The sequence below is a fragment of the Spathaspora passalidarum genome (assembly GCF_000223485.1).
Source record: "Spathaspora passalidarum NRRL Y-27907 unplaced genomic scaffold SPAPAscaffold_1, whole genome shotgun sequence".
NCBI lineage: Eukaryota > Fungi > Ascomycota > Pichiomycetes > Serinales > Debaryomycetaceae > Spathaspora > Spathaspora passalidarum.
Window position 1 is genome coordinate 1,306,039 of NW_006767425.1, and position 17,043 is coordinate 1,323,081.

Below are 17,043 nucleotides of genomic sequence, written 5' to 3' on the forward strand. Positions count from 1 at the left end.
CGTCACTGAAAAAGATCTTCAACCATCGCGTGCCATGGCTGTATTTTTTTTTTGTTCTTTTTTTTTTTTTGGTTGCTAGCTACAGGAAGCAAACGACGAACTCAAGGGGGAAAACCTTCGTCAGTAGGCGGCTGTTTCAAGTTAGAATAACGTGATGGATAGAGTCAATAATAGCTCATCGCTTATTCGAAAGCCAAACTTTATTTTAAGGTTTTGTGATTCTTAGTCACTTTTACAGTTATGCGGAGATCTTGTTTTTTTTTCTGAGATCTTCCGTGATTGTTTCCAACTGCCTCGGCTCTTGAACTCTTTTGAATAATAAACAACCCCTTACACATCTACGTGTTATCTTTTTGAACTTCTCCTGCATTAGAACATACAAATAGCTAACACACAAAAAAGCAATCTTTATTCATCCAACAATAACCTTTATAGACGAAACCATCAGAATATGCAACGATTGCTGACACAAACAAAACTGACTAGGCATCAGTTGCTCTACTACACAGTTTTGAACCACCTAGTTCACAGAGTTGGAAAACCTTCTTTGAGAGCATTTGTATATGCGTACATATACATAGTTCTTCCCAAGGCTCTTGGTCAATTGATTAGCCACATTAAGAAAAACAAATATGATACACTATATCCCCGGATAAAGAAATCTATGATCAAAGCATTACACCCACGCAAGTTCCCTATGTTTGCTGCGAGATTAATTGCTGGGATAAACCTAATCGAGCCGTTAATGTTTACAATTTTAAAGAAGACTAAGTTGTTCAGTCATAGGTCAACTACAAACGTGTTTGTATCCACATTGTTTTCAGCTTTGTTATCAGCACTTGTCAACTTCCCCACTTATCAAAATCACATCATTGGCTATGATAGATTTAATTCATTAGACTTGACTTTGTTAGTAGCAACCAGAGCCATAGATACTGTTTTCTCGTCAGAATTAGGGAAAATAGTGCCAACGTGGTTGGTGCCTTACGGCGACGTTGTATTATTCACCGTCAGCAGTGCCTTCATTATGTACTCGTGGTTTTTCCATGTGGAACGATTACCACCTGCATACCACCAATGGATTACATCTGCAGCCAACATGGATCATGATATATACGAAGTATTGAGGTTAATTAAAAGCAAGAAACTTGTCTATGGAGAACCTGGTCCCTATTCCGATTTTTTGGGACCTTATTTTGAGAAATACGGAAAAGATCCCAAGGATGCAAACACGACAATTAACCTTCCTATTTCGTGTGAAGCAGTCCATGCATTTAAAACCAAAAGCTGTGAACTTCATGCCCTTTGGCGCTTTTACCGAGGATTTAAGTTTGCATTTACAGTTTATGGTCCATTGAATTTACTTCTCTTGTTATTGCCAAAGAAGAAAAAGATGTCGCAAAGGCTATTAAGGGCGTTGACTACATCTGTAAGATCTTCTGCTTTCTTAGGAGCTTTTATTGGGATATATTGGTATTCTGTATGTTTAGCCCGGACAAGATTATTCCCACTTCTTGCCCCCAAAGTACCCAGAACTAGGTATGATGACACTATTGCTCCTGCCATGGGGGCAATAATGTGTGGGTTGTCATCCTTGGTGGAGACACCTCAACGTAGAAAAGAATTGGCTCTTTTCGTGGCACCAAGAGGTCTTGGCACATTAGTATCAGCAGATGCAACCACCGAGAATTTACAAATTGAGAGTATAGTGTTTTCAGTTTGTTTAGCAATTTTGGTGGCTTATTCCAAGAGCAAACCTTCTACCGTAAGAGGAATCTTCGGCAAGGGTCTCAACTTAGTATTTAATATCGACTACTACAAGTAATAAACAGATTTGCCCTTGGTTGTAAAAAAAAAACAACCCTTCTGTCTAGTTCTTTTTTTTTCCTCTGTTGTTTGGCAGCAGCTGGCGATTTTTTCGTATATGGAAACTCTCACCTATACTTTTTTGACAGCAATTACTATATAGAGGTAAACAACCGCAGTAGATACAAGCCAAGGAGCAAAAGTGACATGTCATGCTGGATAACGAATCAGGTGAAGAAATTGATAAGACAGTGGCTGAATTCGACTTTGCATTACCCATAAATAGAATCACCAAAGACCTAACCAAAAGACATGATGTTCTTGCCATCTTACTAGACTTGGAAGAAGATCCCGAGTTGGATTTCATATTCAAAACAATAGCGTCACTTTGCGATCCATTCACCCAACCACAAGAGTCGGAGGATACCATACTTTCTGTGGATTTCATCTCGGACTTGGTGATTTCAATAGTGTACAGCCATTACGTTGAAGAGAATGAACAAGACATCAAGGAAAACAATGTCGATATCCAATCCATAAAGTTTGACATATCGACCCAACTTTTTACGATAGTACGTCGTATCCATCAGTATCTTAATGCAGAAGACGAACTCGAATTGCGATTTGTCAATAACGATGAAGAACACTATAAAGAGAACTTACCTCATTGGACTCCCAACCTATCCATAAGCAACGACGAAGCAAATGCCAAGCTTGTCTATTCCATTGCATGTGTACTACTATTGTCAATATATAAACTATTTGTCCCCAAAACAGGCGAATATAACGTGGCCATGAATCCATATTTGCATTACTTTCTTAAACTTTGGAAGTGTCATACGAATATCATTCTTCTTGGTCTTGAAATAGATCGAAGAATAGAGTTTCAGAATCATGAAAGGGGAACAGAAGAAGAAACTCCAGAGATAGTTAAATTAACCTTGAAAGGATCCAGTTCTATACGTTATGTCCTAGCGTGGATCATAAACCAGAATCCGTCACTGACTTTTGAAACAGACTCCATTTCACCATTTGACAAAGAGGACCTCCAAAAAGTTACTGTTTTCAATTTCATAGAGCCATTAGCAAAGAAAAAGACAAACGGTGGAGCATTACTGATTGATATGAGACTTGTTATTATTGCATTATTGATTATAAATTCAGGCACGAGCTTTACCGCGGCTCAATATCAACTTTCTGAACGACCCTCTAGAAATGAAGAGGAAGCCAGCCGAAGATTAAACCAATCAAGAAAGATTACTGAACTAGGGGATATTTTAATCGATTTGGAGTATGATGACTTGTTTGATGAGGATATCAAGTACATATTCGAATATGAATACGATGGATCAGACGGAGAAATTCTGGACCACGAGGAAGATAAACCAAGTCTTCATGAAGATATTATAAGTGATGAAGATATACCAGGGAAGATTGTCGAAGATGGAATAGAATTTGACGAGTATGGTCGTGACTGGCGAGATATGGCACGAGGTGATAATTTAATTTATCAAGACTCCTTTAGTCTGATGTTTGACGAATTTGACAAGCTAGAAGATAAAGAACAATCTGATGATATCTTTGCAAGTTGGGAAGAGCTTTACAATACATTTGAATTCTTGAATACCAATAGTATTGACGGGAATAGCGAAGCCGAGAAGCGGGTTGGTCAAGTTGTAATAAATACAATTGCCAAAGCAGTACGAGATAAGCTAACAAAGAAAGAGCTCCCACCAATAACCCCGGAAATGATATATTCATACTGGTCATCCCTGGCTACAGAAAAGGAATTTGAAATCACCCAAAACAATAATAAAGTTATAGTTCCCATATTTAACATCACCAAGTTTGAAATATTCTTGCATAACAATAGCAAGTTAGCTAGATGTGCCATGGATGAAATGTTAATGTACAATGGATCAAGAAGAATATTTATTTGGTTCATCACTCATAATTTGAATATCTCAAACTTATTAATTGATTACGTGTTTCAACTTTTAGCCGGACTTAGGGGAAACTCCAAAACTCAAGGCCCTTATGTATTTTCTAGAAAGGGAGGCAAGGTTATTCTAAGTGAAGTGGAACAGCTGATGTTACTACACGAGTTCTTAACTAATAGTAACGCTTATTTCTCGGCAGCTGAGGGAATCGAGATATCTGATGGGTACAAAGTTGTGCTAGCTGAATCGATAGCCAAGAAGCAGATACAAGTGATTTGTTTAATGATCCAACAATTGATAAATATTGGTGTAATTGATCTTTCATTGGTGCACAATACTGATGATGATAAAGACGATATTCATGATTATAGAAATGAAATCCAAATATTGTTAATCAATTGGATTGGGAAAGTGCCTGAAGCCAGACAATTATTTTTCAAAGTCAAGAATACAGACGGTGAAGAAGAACCCAAGCATGTTCCAAAATCCACAATTACATTAGAAGAAGAAAATAAATTGTTCGAGAGATACTCCAACATGTCAACGACAGAAATCAGTAACGTCATTGACAAGAAGAATGTGGAAATCTTGGACAATTTTACATCAAGAATCGAATCACACTTGAGTTCACTTTTGAGTGTGCAAGGTAACGGCAACTCCAATTTGAAACAACTTACGGATGATTTCCGGTTCTTCCTTGCTAATTTCAATACTCTTTGCAAAATTGAATATGTAGCCGAGACTTTATTCGACAAGTTTGAACCAGTTCTTTTGACTGGTATGATTACAAACGTGGGCAATCCAAAAGCGAATAATACTTTTGATGCAGAGTTTAATAACGAATTCCTAAATGGGGAAGGTAAATTCCAATCTCCTCCAGAAGGAGAACCCGAGTCAAAGAAGAAAAACAAGAAAAAGAAGAAGTCACGAAAGAAATAGTCCTTTTATTTTTATAGAATATAGAGTAATGAATTTATGATTAAAACCTCCCCCCGGTTATCGCGCTTGTAAGGCGATTTTGTGTGGCGGGTTTTGAACCCCTCAAAAAAATCATTGTCCAAAATCTGGCAAATTCCACTGTTGGATCAAGAAATAATTATATATCTTAGGAAGAAATGTTGCGTAATCAATTGAGCGGAAAAGCATTCAAATCATTAATCATGTCTGCCAAGAGATCTAATTCTACCATTACTCCAGTATGTATATATACACTGGTCACAAATGTGTTCCATTAGAAAGATACTAACTGCTGTTTTAGGTAAGAACTAGCCAAGCCCCACCACCAGCTGCTTCTTATTCCCAAGCTATCAAGGTAAATGGTATGTATATAACTTAAAGCCGCTTACATTAATCAATTGAAATGCTTGAAGACAATACTAACACATAGTCTAGGTTTCATCTATGTTTCTGGTCAAATTCCATACACTCCAGACAATAAGCCATTGCCAGAAGGTGCCACCCTTGCCGAACAAGCTGAACAAGTTATCCAAAATGTTTCCAACATCTTGGAAGCCTCCAACTCTTCTTTAAACCACATTGTTAAGGCTAACATTTTCTTAACTGATATGCAAGCTCAATTTGGTGAATTCAACCAGGTCTACGCCAAGTACTTTAGTGAACACAAGCCAGCCAGATCTTGTGTTGCTGTGAAAGAATTACCATTGGGCGTTCCTTTAGAAATGGAAGTTGTCGCTGTTGAAAGAGACGATACCAAGTTGTAAGAGAGTCACAACAAACCATGATATAGTTGAAGTACTCTTATATAACTATAAATTTCGTTCCAATACAGGTTATATAGACATATTAAAGAACAATTAGTGAAATACCAATATAGCATGTACATGTAGTATTAACTAGTGTGAATTTCATAATGCATCAATTTACAAGTCACAGTCGAGGTATAGGGTTACAGACCTAATGATAATACTCACACGTGATGAAAAAAGAACTTCAGTCCACATTATATGCACACTTCATCAATTTTTTTTTCCCCTTCTCATAATAAAAATCGTATGTACTAACAAAACCTGCTCGCTCACTAATAGTGGAAAAAAATTTGTCTAGTGCGCAGGTCTTGAAAATTTCTGTACTATTAAATTTTTTTGAAATCCTTCTTTTGAAGTTCTAGATAGCATATACAACATCTTCAAAAATGGCTCAACGTGTTACCTACAGAAGAAGAAACCCATGTATGTTTTAATCAATGAACTAATGGAATACCTAATCGTGATATTATTGATCTATTAAGTTTACGTTCGTGGAAAGACAGGAATAACTCAACCTTGAAAACCAAGAATAAATTACCTTGTAGAATACAAGCAATCCATTACAAATACCACTATAATTATATCAACTACCATCAGAGAGGAAATCAATACACTTGAGAAGTAATTAAACAATCAGTGGAATCAAAGAAACTTTATAATGTTCTACTACCATTAGACTATATTCGTCAAGTAAAAAGGAAATTTAAACAAAAGTTTTACAAACATAAACTATGTCAAATCAATATGATCGATGAAGGATATTCTTAATTCCAAACTAATGAAATACTAACAATTATTTATAGACAACACCAGATCTAACAAGATTAAGGTCGTCAAGACCCCAGGTGGTAAATTAGTTGCCCAACATGTCAAGAAGGCTGCTTCCAGAGTCAAGTGTGGTGACTGTGGTGTCGCTTTAGCTGGTATCTCCACCTTGAGACCAAGACAATACGCTCAAGTTTCTAAGACCCACAAGACTGTCCAAAGAGCTTACGGTGGTTCCAGATGTGCCAACTGTGTCAAGGAAAGAATTGTCAAGGCTTTCTTAATCGAAGAACAAAAGATCGTTAAGAGAGTTTTAAAGGAACAAGAAGAAAAGGAAAAGAAGGCTGCCAACAAGACTGGTAAGAAATAAATTATTTAAATCGGATTTAAATGTATAATATTTTCATCTGTGGTTAACGGTACTCTGTAAATTCTTTTTCACTTAATACACAACAAAAACGTATAAAGTTATTTTCTGTAGATTCTGTCTGAAGGGTGTTGCAAAAGTATACAATAGTAAACAATGTCACAACAACTTGCATCATACTTTGAAATACTCCTAAAGAACTTCACAAGTAAGTATCCACCTTTATTCGAAGTTTATAATCTCTATTTTGAGGTAAATCCTGATATTTATGAAAACAAAGTAGGACATACACTTATGCGAACGGTCATGGCAGTTGATTTGGTTTTGAACATGGATAAAGTTCATCTTTTTTTGAGAGACTGGATTCAATCGAACTTTCATGGAATTAATAAATGCTTAGATTATATGTTTTCTAAGAAAGGATTTACCGATGTCCAAGTGGATAGTTTGGTTATAGCAAAGTTTATCCTAAATACCGTTTTAACTCCTGGATGAACCAAAACATCTTAGACTAAAAGAATTGAACACTTTTATTTAATTATATGAGAGAGAAAATTAACCAATCAACTTTTGTTACTTGCCAGAAGCAGTATCATTGTATTAGTTTGGAAACAAAGAATGAAAACATATAATCAGGAGAAATTTGAAGAAATCATAGAATTGTTTCCGCTTGCCATCTTAAGATTATTCTTTATTGAATATAAGACTAATCAAAACAGAGTAAATATCTCGAGAGCTATTCAAAATAGCTATATAGCTCTCGGAAAGTACTTTGCTTGAGACTATGAATTGTACGAAAAAACATGCAAAGTTGCAAAAAAATAAAAAGACCAACAAAATGGTTAAACAAATAACATTAATTTATTTACGGTTGACGATCTTGAATGGTTTGCTAGCAAAAAATTTCAACACAGCAACAATATACCAAAACCCGAGCGACTTCCAAGCGGGATCAAAGTTTTGTAAATTAAGTATTCAGCTTGTCAACTTAATCTTCGCGGCAATCGAAGCTTCGAAATATCATCAACTTTTGCTTTGGAGAATGAGAACTAATACTATGAACATATTGTTCACTTATAATTCTAAAACCTTAGATATAACTGAATAGAATATTATTAGAGTTAAGTCTTTAGATATTAAAGAGGAAATCAAACGACTACACAATCCTGATTTGGAAGAGGTCTTGGTTGAATGTTATAAAACAAGTACTAATATTTCATTTCCAACCTAAGTTGATGCTGGGATGTACCCAAAATCGTTCTGAAATACACCAAAAGAATCCAAAGCGTTTATTCTAAAGGCTACACTTAATTTGTTTGATGAATTTTTATAGTTTGTTGATGGAAATGAAATTAATGTCTTTGTCATCTAAGGAATAAATCTGTAGCTAGAATGGTCGAAATCACGCTAGCATCAGAAGAATACCCTAAAGTAAATATAGCTAATGTATGGATGAAATTTTTTCTTTCATCTAGAGAGAGTAACTATGGATACCCAACAAGAGGGCTTGATGTTGAAGATATATTGGGCAATAACATTGAATAACCACCAAATAAGTAACCCAACTATTTGAAATCGAGTGGTTATCTACTTCAGTTTGAAATGTAAGAATAGCTCTGATAATGTAGTTATAATTTTGATTTATGAGTGGATTTGTACTAACTATAGACTTTAGAGATGAAGATAATTCCACCACAGATATTAAATGGTGTTCTATAGGGATTTTAATTGCAAAGATCGTTCAGGAAAACACAAGAACAGATATATTTATTCTTTTTAAAGTTGGTAAATAATCTTAACTAATTTACTTTTAGTTAATGAATGTATGGAAATAGTTAGCTGAGAAGCAAAATCTTTCCTTAGATATTTTGGATGTTGCTATGAGTCAAATACAATAAATATTTTTTTCGGGATTCACTTCCCGCTTTCTTTTGCTACCAAACAAACTAATATTGTAAAACTAGAACAACCATTTCCATATTCATGATTTTAAGACCCCGATAAGCAGATATATCGCCAATATATATGAATAATCTAACATCTTATCAAGCTAATAATCTCCCTTTGCCATTTATTGGCCTTCAAAGACCTAATGCTAACCTGGGAAATGTACGGCGCTCATCGTTTGCTGCAAAAAATATTCTTATCAGTTAAATGAAACTAGTGATAATGGATCAAATTTCCGTGTTTACATTTTTCCTCTAAATGTTATTTATGGTAATCAGGGGATGACCCTTTCCTTTCCGAATACTATATAATTCTTGATTTTCCACATTGTTTGCTTGCATTACACTGTCCCATGTAAAAACATTATATCCCATGGAGACTTCGAGATTATCACACTTTTTAGAAAACACTTACATCCCACCACAAAAACCAACCAGAGCAGCAGTGGTACCTTCCTACCACCCATGTCTTATAGTACAAGATAGACAAACTACAGATGTGACAAAGATCAAACCTTGCGGTTGTGCTGATAGCTATTGTGTCAAGAATGCACCTGCTTGGATCCCAAGAGCTAAACATTGACTCAAAGTCACATTCAAATTTACTTCTTCTGGTTAATATTTTGCAAAATCTAGTATGGAGTGAGTACTTTACTGTATAATTGTTTTAAATACACTTGATTTATTAGTAGTTACCATTGTTCTTGGCAGTGTGCCAATCATGTGTAAATTCAAAGTTAAATGTTGACTCATCACTTAATGACCTGCTTGCATCAGCGACCAAAGTTGAACTTCTGTTTTCATTTTCTTTAATCTCTTTTTCTTCATGGGTATTTCTAACGAGTTCTTCAAGTTTTACCGGTTGTTCTACAAGTCCTTCCAGAACAACCAGGATTGATATATCCTTGCCAAAAATGTGCCTGGGATGGAACGGAACATAAAGTGAACAAGCAAGAAATACCATCATCGCATCTAAAGTCAATACAAATCCTTCATGTGTGATCAAATAACCTCTCCATCCTTGTGACAATTCAATCATTCTGTAAATGCAACGTATATAAATAAAAATCAGCGAAATTAAAATAACCAACGGTAAGTAATAGAAAAACAGTCTCTTTCTAATGAAAGCAAGGGAAGGCTCATAGTATGGTTCCAACTCCTGTCTAAGTAGCCGACCTTCTAATGTGTTGAATAGTAGTTGAAACGTCCTCCTGATCGAGAATTTGATTGTTGGGTTCGCTCGGAAGTATAACCGATTTATGAAGTCAATGTACAAGACCAAGAATAAAGTCATACAGCCTACTTGAAATCCTAATCCACCTACCATTATCCATGTTCCTGGCCTCGTATTTTGCAATTGCAGTATAGCCACGGCTGCATATATTCCACCACCACCTTGAACCAATAAACTAACTAAATCACCTATTAGGAATACGAATGAAAACCACAACGGTCTAAGAACAGAATATTTTCGTCCATGTAATACAATAAATTGAGCTAGTAGGAAATATATACCAGCCATAGTAAATGTCGGGGCAACAGTAAGGGTAATTATTTGACAAAGAAACAAATCCTTATTTGACCAGTTAAAATGGGCAATAAATCTAGCAAGATACCCAATGAATTCTAATGCTGAAGCACATGACATGCACATTCCAAAGTATCGTAGCCTGGATTTACAGAATATAATACTGAAAAATATCATTAAAGCCAAGAATAAGATTGCAAAAATGCCATTTCCAGGCAATGATAGAACGGTGGCATATATGTTTGATTCCCAATGTAATGATTTTAAATTTAAGGTGGCATTGAACATCTCCTCAGTGATTTGTGGAAAATACTGGGTTGCAGTAGCAGTAGCAAGGTATTGTTGTTGGCTGATAATGGTCAATGAAGCAGCTGCTCCACGAAATTGTCTAGAAAGGTAGTATAACTTAACTACATTTGTTTCAGTTTGTGCCCTGATGCTTATCTCCAACAATGTCTCATATAGACCGGCAGAATTTGTTGGATCAATTGTAGAGATAGTGGTGGAAGTTGGTAGAGTTTTGGGATACCATGATGTAATGTTTTCTGCTCCAAACCCCATTCAGTAGATGCTTAATAGATATGAATATGGTGGAAGTACTTGATCATCCATTAAAGAGATATTTCAAAAACACTGCAATGGGGCGCAATTAATATAAAGAAATTCACAGAATTTGCACAATAGCTCTTAAGCCCAAATAGGATATTTAGGAACCATAATCACTAATCAAACAATTAAGGTTCAACATTGTACCCTCACATGCAAAATAAGGTTAACATCAGCTATTGTTATTTCAGCGCTACAAACTCAAAAAATAATTTACCGCACATTCCTATTGGTGTAGATTTTTGCAACTTGGAGATTACATCTAAAAAGAAGTTCTAAAAGTTTTGGTGCATAGAATTACAGATTCTTTTTAGTTTAAGTTTCTCCGTAACTTCCACCGAAACCAATAAACTATTTATAACCATATCAGGAGATTTAGGGGGGTAGGTTGACAATGGGAACAAAATGGTTAAGCCTCTTTCCGTGGGGCGAAAACAATCCACCTATGTTACCAGCTTAGGAAATATTCTTTTACATTAACGAATTGCATCTCAGCTGTTGGAAAATACTTATTTCATACACGAGGTATCATTAGCGAATCCAAACTAATGATTATATGCAAGGTTGCAGCAATAACCAGCTGCAAATACAACGAATGTATGTAAAATTTCCAAACCTGACCACAGGTATTTTTTGTAATCAAAAAAAAAAAGTTAAGCTGTCAGTAGGAATTTGCATAAAATAAATATATTTGTTATGAACATCATTTTAAAACTCTACATAAAATATCAAAAATGGGACACCCCCTTTAATATTTACTTTGGAACCATGTGAATCTAAGTAAATATCTCGAAAACAATTATTTTAACACTTTAATATAAAAAAATCAATCGAAATCACAAATTAGCTCCTAATCTTGGTTTTAGCTAGTTACACTTTGTTGCGTACTCTCAAATTCCCCCTCCCCTGGCCCCCCGAAAAAAAAACTCTTGCCAGAAGCTACCAAGTAGTTGCAACCAAATTGACAACAAATTTCAAAACCTCACTTTAATAGTGCATAAATATATATCGATTAACAGTAATTCATCCCAACTATTAAACCAACAATACTCCAATGACAGCAAGGAATGAAGCACCTAACGTCGAGGCTCCATTCATAGCGTTTGTAGTGGCTTTGGTTGTTGCTTTGAAATCGGTTCCGTTATATTCAATACCTGCTAACTTACAAATTTTTTGTTTTGTATCTTTAGGATTATTTCCCTTGAACTCGGCAGTTAGTTTATCACATTTTTGGTCACATTCCATCAATTCAGGAAAGAAATCGTCATCTTTCTTACAAATACATTCAGCTAATGTGGAGGGGTCACTATCATCGCATTTCAGTAATTCCATGTCCACTGACTTGCAAAACTCGGCGCATTCCTTATTCTTTTCTTCGTTAATTTTTGCCAAGTGTCCAACATTCAAATCGGAAAATCCTGTTGCTAAAGTCAAGGCGATAAAAGAAGTTGCAAAAATTGTTGCACTAAATTTCATGTTGAAGTTTCTGATGATAACCAAAACTCTTAACTGGAATCATGGACTTTTATGGACATATTTATATAGTTCTCATTCAAGGAAATGAATTTGATTCTGAAACTTTGTTTATTGATCAAACAAAGAGTCAAGCGAAAGGGTTTACCACGCACGTTCCATTACTAGCAGGCTATGACCCCAGACTCATAACCTTATTCGTATCCAAGTAGAATGCGTGGGCAAAAATCACCGGTTGATAGTCTTGTGGCGGAGTTTTGTTCCAATTAAAGTTGGTTGATATGCAATGCAAATTAAAAAGGTACCGTCCTAGCCGAAACTTAATTCATATAATTTAGCAAAAGTGGTAATAATTATAGTTTTCCCTCCTAGTTGTTTGTTGATAATTTTCACCCGATAAAAAATTAAAGATTTCAAATCAGCTGTATATTTGATTCTACCAAATGTAACAATTTTAGAAGACTTTGCATAAAATAAATGCATAAACATTATGTATTATCTGTTGATACTAATATTGATGAGTTGGAATTTTACTCACATTTATTAAGATTGCTATATCACAAAAAAATGATAGTCACATTATCCTTATGAGGTTCTTGTAGTAACGTCATTTACTGAACATACAAGCGAAAACTAAGATAAATTACTAAAGTATGGCAGTCACATAATCAAACTCCTTAAATTATGGCAGCAGAGGCAAAACGGATTAAAACTTCTTCCCATGAAGGAAAGAGGAATGTTCAGGTTTTATCTGGTCAAACAATAAAACATGTAATCTAAGGTAATTCAACAGAGTAATCAACACCAGCAATAACTTCCAATAAAATAAGCTTTTATGTATAACCGTATTATTGCATGTTTTGTCTTATTGATAAGTAAAAATGCAATTTTCATCTAAAATCTATACATAAAAATTGTCCAAAAATCTTTACTTCAAGTAATATGGTTATTTCAAACCTAATTTGAATAACGAATATATATCAATTATCAGCTACTTACAGAATAACTAAACCATCAAGATCCCAACTAGAGCCAAAAATGATGCACTTAATGTCGCGGCTCCATTTACAGGGGGCGCGAATGTGGTTGTTACAGTGAAATTGCTTGCATTAAACTGAATACCTGCAATCTTGCAAATTCTTTGCTTTGATTCTCTGGGACTACCTCCTTGTATAACGAAACTAGGAGGAATTTTATCACATTTTTCAACACATCGTATCAATTCGGGAAAGAAATCATCATCCTTCTTACAAACACATTCAGCAAATTTGAAGATGTCATAATCTTTAGTGTTTGCATTCTTTTTGCATTTCAGTAGTTCAATATCCACATATGCACAACGTCCCAAACATTCATCATTATTCGTTTCTTCATCAACTTGGGCTAAATGGCCAACATTAAGAGTGGGGAATCCTATTGCTGAAGTTAGCACAATGAAAGTTGCAAAAACTATTGTGCAGAGTTTCATGTTATAGTTTCTGATAACTAAAAGTCTTGACTGGAATTATGAACCTTCTTGATCTTATTTATATCATGATAATTGAAAAAAAATGAATATACTTCTGAAACTCTGTATATTGATCAAGCGAAGCGCTTATTGAAAATATTCCATTACCACCATGGACCCCCCAGACTCATAACCCCATTCGTATTCAACTAGAATGTGTTGGCAAAATTTATTGGTCGGCGGGGTTCGTTCCAATTAAGCTTCGCTAATATGCAACACACGCTAAAAAGGTACCGATCTAGCCGAAACATTCATTTAATTTAGTACAAATGGTAATAACTGTCGTTTTTCTAAATATTCTTTGATAATTTGAACGCAATAGAAATTAAAGTTTCCAAACAAGCCTCATATTAGTTTCCTACCAAAAGCAGCTACTGCACCGGTAGAGGGGTCTGCATAAAATAAATATTAATATTATAATCTTCATCTAAAAACTATACATTAAATTCAAGTTTTATAACTATTGAAACCAAATTTACAACACATTTCAAGTCTTAGCTATGAGAATATACCAAGTCAATAGCTAAACAAACAAGACCCCAGCTAGGTCAAGAAATGAGATGCGCAATATCAAGACCCTCCCTCTTCCCCTCCATTTCCAGATTTGGTTTCATTTAACGTAACACCTATAATGCTACAAATTTTCTGTTTTACTTGTTTAGCATCAGTTATTTGAAACGGTAATTAAAAAGATACACCAGTGCAATCCTCACGATCCTTAACATATTCGACCAAATAATCCAAAAAAGGGATCTTCCAAAATACAGATACAATAATCTTTGGTAACATTACTTGAATATGTTTTATTGACGCAATTCCTTATTGACGTACGCGTATACACAAGCTCTAGAACAAAGGCGGGACCCGTCCAATGTCAAGTAGCCAGTATCCAAGTTGGAAATAATTTCATTTGCTGACGTCAAGCTAAGGCAAATTGTAAAAAAAGTTCTCTATTGAATTTAAGGTTTAAGTACCAATAAACATCTTCATTAGAATCAAGGACTCTTCAGTCATATTTATATCATGAAAATTGTACGAAATGAATTTACTGGTGAAACTTTACTGATTGCTCCAACTATGAGTAAGGCGACTACAATCATGTATGGCAATAGGTACACACCATTGCGGTGGTGGTATTGTCCTGACTAATAACTGCCTTATATCTATACAAGTAAAATGTCCAGGAAAAATCATCGATTCGTAAATTTAGTAGGGTTTTGTTCCAATATATCGCGGTGGACAACATGCAACAAGAGGTAAAGATATAGCCAAATATGCAATACGAGTTAAAGACATAGTCACACTGATATTACAACCCAATCTATGTTTTTTTCTTTCAGCTGGTGTTGGTAATAATTGATGTCTTCCTTATAAGAACCAAGAGAGTTGGATATTATACATTTTAAAGAAGAAGCTTCACCCGTAGAAGAGCTTTTGTGAAATAAAGATGTATGTTATAAATAAAAACTGAGAGAATTATAAATATATACGCGTGTGACAATTAGTGAATATAATGCATTTTTTTTATTAACTTCTTTAAGTAGCCCCCTCACGTTTTACCTTCAGGATTATGAACTAATTCGTTGGTGATTTGTTCTCGTTTCCAGAATCTTAATAACAAATCACCATAGTTTTGTAAATCTTCTACCGAAATCATCAATTTGAAATCCAACAACAACAAGAATTGCAATTCCAAATAATTCAACTCCTCTAATGGTAACCCTCCAACTTTAGCATACCTTAGATTTTTGTAAAAAATATCCAGAAAGAATTTAGAAGATACAGTGATTCCACTAATGATTAAACGATGAATATTATATGAATCCATGACAAATAATTGTTCTGACTCGGAAGATGATTGCAGTTCATCTTCGTGTCCATTCAAACTCTTTTTCCGTTGATTTAAATTATTGGCCTTTTTGGCTATTCTATCAAAATAAACGAGCAATGATAAAAATACTTCGTTAGTTACAGGACAATATTTCAAAACACGAGCTAAATATGCATGTAAGGAAATCCCAGGAACGTTAGTTCCATGGAAGGCCAAGACATTTGCAAGATATTTGTTTTTCATTTCATCTTCATCATCGTCTTCATCGTCGCCATTATCATCGTTTTCAAAGTCCATCGAATCATGGTTATCACCAGCTTTCATAGATGCATCATCATCATGATTTCTATCAATGTCAACATCTCCATCGTTATCAAGTTGCCTTTTCTCCCTTTGTAATTTCTTGACTCGCTTTTCCTCTTTCAATCGCTGCCTTATGGCTATGGTGTTTTCGAAATGATTAGGATGTAACTTGTCATTAGCTTCAATTATCTTGGATAATAAACAAGCTAACATAACTATTAAATCATTAACGGGATAATCGACGATATTTAAATGTTCTTCATACACATTGCCACCAGGAGTTTCTAAATCAACATCCTTGTTGGTTATATTTTCCAAGAATTCACTATATGTCATATAATGATCTGGTTCAGGAGGTTCATAAGGTATTTGCTTATGTTGTGGTGGTGCTAACTGAGAACTCAACGAGGATGCCGAGCGAACCATGGGTTCACCAGATTCCTCTACCTGTAGCTGGTTATTCCTTTGAGGTATAGCTATAGAATTCACAGGTGTTGATGTCATTGTCGAAGTTCCACTTCCTGGAACCAGTCTATCGGTAACTATCGATTGTGGGAAGGCGTTTGTAAATGGTTGTTGCACGGGCTGAGACTGGAATGAGCTCGGTGCTGGCCCGGTAGCACTGGATGAAGTCATGTGAATAGGCATCCGGCTATTGTGTTGCAAGGAATTAGGTTGCATGGGAGGTTGTGGTGGGATAGCTCCGCCGACGCTAGGTGGTTGGTAGTGGGGGAATGTAAATGAAGAATGGTGACCAAAACTGGACGAAGAAGAGTCAAAAGATGCTGATGTTGTAGCTGAATCTTTAAATACATTTGTGGTAGGGATTGCGTGAGGTATAATGCCGCTTGGTACTTTGTAACTGGACGACGAAGGCTGAGTAAATCGTTGTGGGATGAAATTGTTGTTTGTATTAGTAGCGGATCCAACACTTTGTTGTGGAAATGACGGAGGTTGAGTGTATGAAGGATTGGACGAATACGAGGTGCTAACAACGTTTGGTGTATTATGGGACGAGGGAATGTAAATCAGGGAATCAGGTGCGGGATTTGTATGACTATATTGATGAAAAGAACTATTGGTGGCATTAGATGGATTGTTTCTATAAGATTCATATTCATTATTCGGTATTAATTTATTTCTGGAATTGAACGAATTTGTATAACTAGGTGGATTTGAAGGAAAATTATGTATTGAATTTGAAT

At 35.2% G+C, this 17,043-nt stretch overlaps 9 protein-coding genes across 9 annotated transcripts; 6 read left to right on the top strand and 3 right to left on the bottom strand. All coding sequences in view use genetic code 12, as the record gives it.

Moving 5' to 3' along the window:
* Positions 1-72: 72 nt before the first annotated feature.
* On the top strand, positions 73-1,846 carry SPAPADRAFT_58439 (uncharacterized protein; the record flags this gene model as incomplete). The annotated part of the gene is made up of 1 exon (XM_007372585.1): positions 73-1,846. One exon carries the CDS (start codon positions 665-667, stop codon positions 1,823-1,825), a length of 1,161 nt encoding a protein of 386 aa, XP_007372647.1.
* A 172-nt stretch (positions 1,847-2,018) lies between these two features.
* On the top strand, positions 2,019-4,685 carry SPAPADRAFT_132123 (CCR4-NOT core subunit; the record flags this gene model as incomplete). The annotated part of the gene is made up of 1 exon (XM_007372586.1): positions 2,019-4,685. One exon carries the CDS (start codon positions 2,019-2,021, stop codon positions 4,683-4,685), a length of 2,667 nt encoding a protein of 888 aa, XP_007372648.1.
* A 181-nt stretch (positions 4,686-4,866) lies between these two features.
* On the top strand, positions 4,867-5,630 carry MMD1 (isoleucine biosynthesis protein; the record flags this gene model as incomplete). Its single annotated transcript, XM_007372587.1, has 3 exons — positions 4,867-4,942; positions 5,005-5,065; positions 5,139-5,630. The coding sequence occupies 3 exons, from the start codon at positions 4,907-4,909 to the stop codon at positions 5,465-5,467; spliced, it is 426 nt and encodes a 141-aa protein (XP_007372649.1).
* A 241-nt stretch (positions 5,631-5,871) lies between these two features.
* On the top strand, positions 5,872-6,745 carry SPAPADRAFT_58447 (60S ribosomal protein eL34; the record flags this gene model as incomplete). Its single annotated transcript, XM_007372588.1, has 2 exons — positions 5,872-5,935; positions 6,316-6,745. The coding sequence occupies 2 exons, from the start codon at positions 5,899-5,901 to the stop codon at positions 6,645-6,647; spliced, it is 369 nt and encodes a 122-aa protein (XP_007372650.1).
* Positions 6,746-7,291: 546 nt separating this feature from the next.
* Positions 7,292-10,720, bottom strand: SPAPADRAFT_69538 (uncharacterized protein; the record flags this gene model as incomplete). The annotated part of the gene is made up of 2 exons (XM_007372589.1): positions 7,292-9,436; positions 9,480-10,720. The coding sequence occupies 2 exons, from the start codon at positions 10,677-10,679 to the stop codon at positions 9,347-9,349; spliced, it is 1,290 nt and encodes a 429-aa protein (XP_007372651.1).
* SPO22 (Spo22p) lies at positions 7,292-11,425 on the top strand (the record flags this gene model as incomplete). The annotated part of the gene is made up of 2 exons (XM_007372590.1): positions 7,292-9,276; positions 11,366-11,425. The coding sequence occupies one exon, from the start codon at positions 7,429-7,431 to the stop codon at positions 7,750-7,752; it is 324 nt and encodes a 107-aa protein (XP_007372652.1).
* Positions 8,859-9,282, top strand: SPAPADRAFT_58451 (uncharacterized protein; the record flags this gene model as incomplete). Its single annotated transcript, XM_007372591.1, has 1 exon — positions 8,859-9,282. The coding sequence occupies one exon, from the start codon at positions 8,964-8,966 to the stop codon at positions 9,171-9,173; it is 210 nt and encodes a 69-aa protein (XP_007372653.1).
* Positions 11,426-11,759: 334 nt separating the features above from the next.
* SPAPADRAFT_64399 (uncharacterized protein) lies at positions 11,760-12,487 on the bottom strand (the record flags this gene model as incomplete). The annotated part of the gene is made up of 1 exon (XM_007372592.1): positions 11,760-12,487. One exon carries the CDS (start codon positions 12,198-12,200, stop codon positions 11,760-11,762), a length of 441 nt encoding a protein of 146 aa, XP_007372654.1.
* Positions 12,488-15,142: 2,655 nt separating this feature from the next.
* On the bottom strand, positions 15,143-16,941 carry PCL7 (Pcl7p; the record flags this gene model as incomplete). Its single annotated transcript, XM_007372593.1, has 1 exon — positions 15,143-16,941. A coding segment is annotated over one exon (842 nt), but the record flags the coding sequence as incomplete, so codon positions are not given.
* Positions 16,942-17,043: the final 102 nt, after the last annotated feature.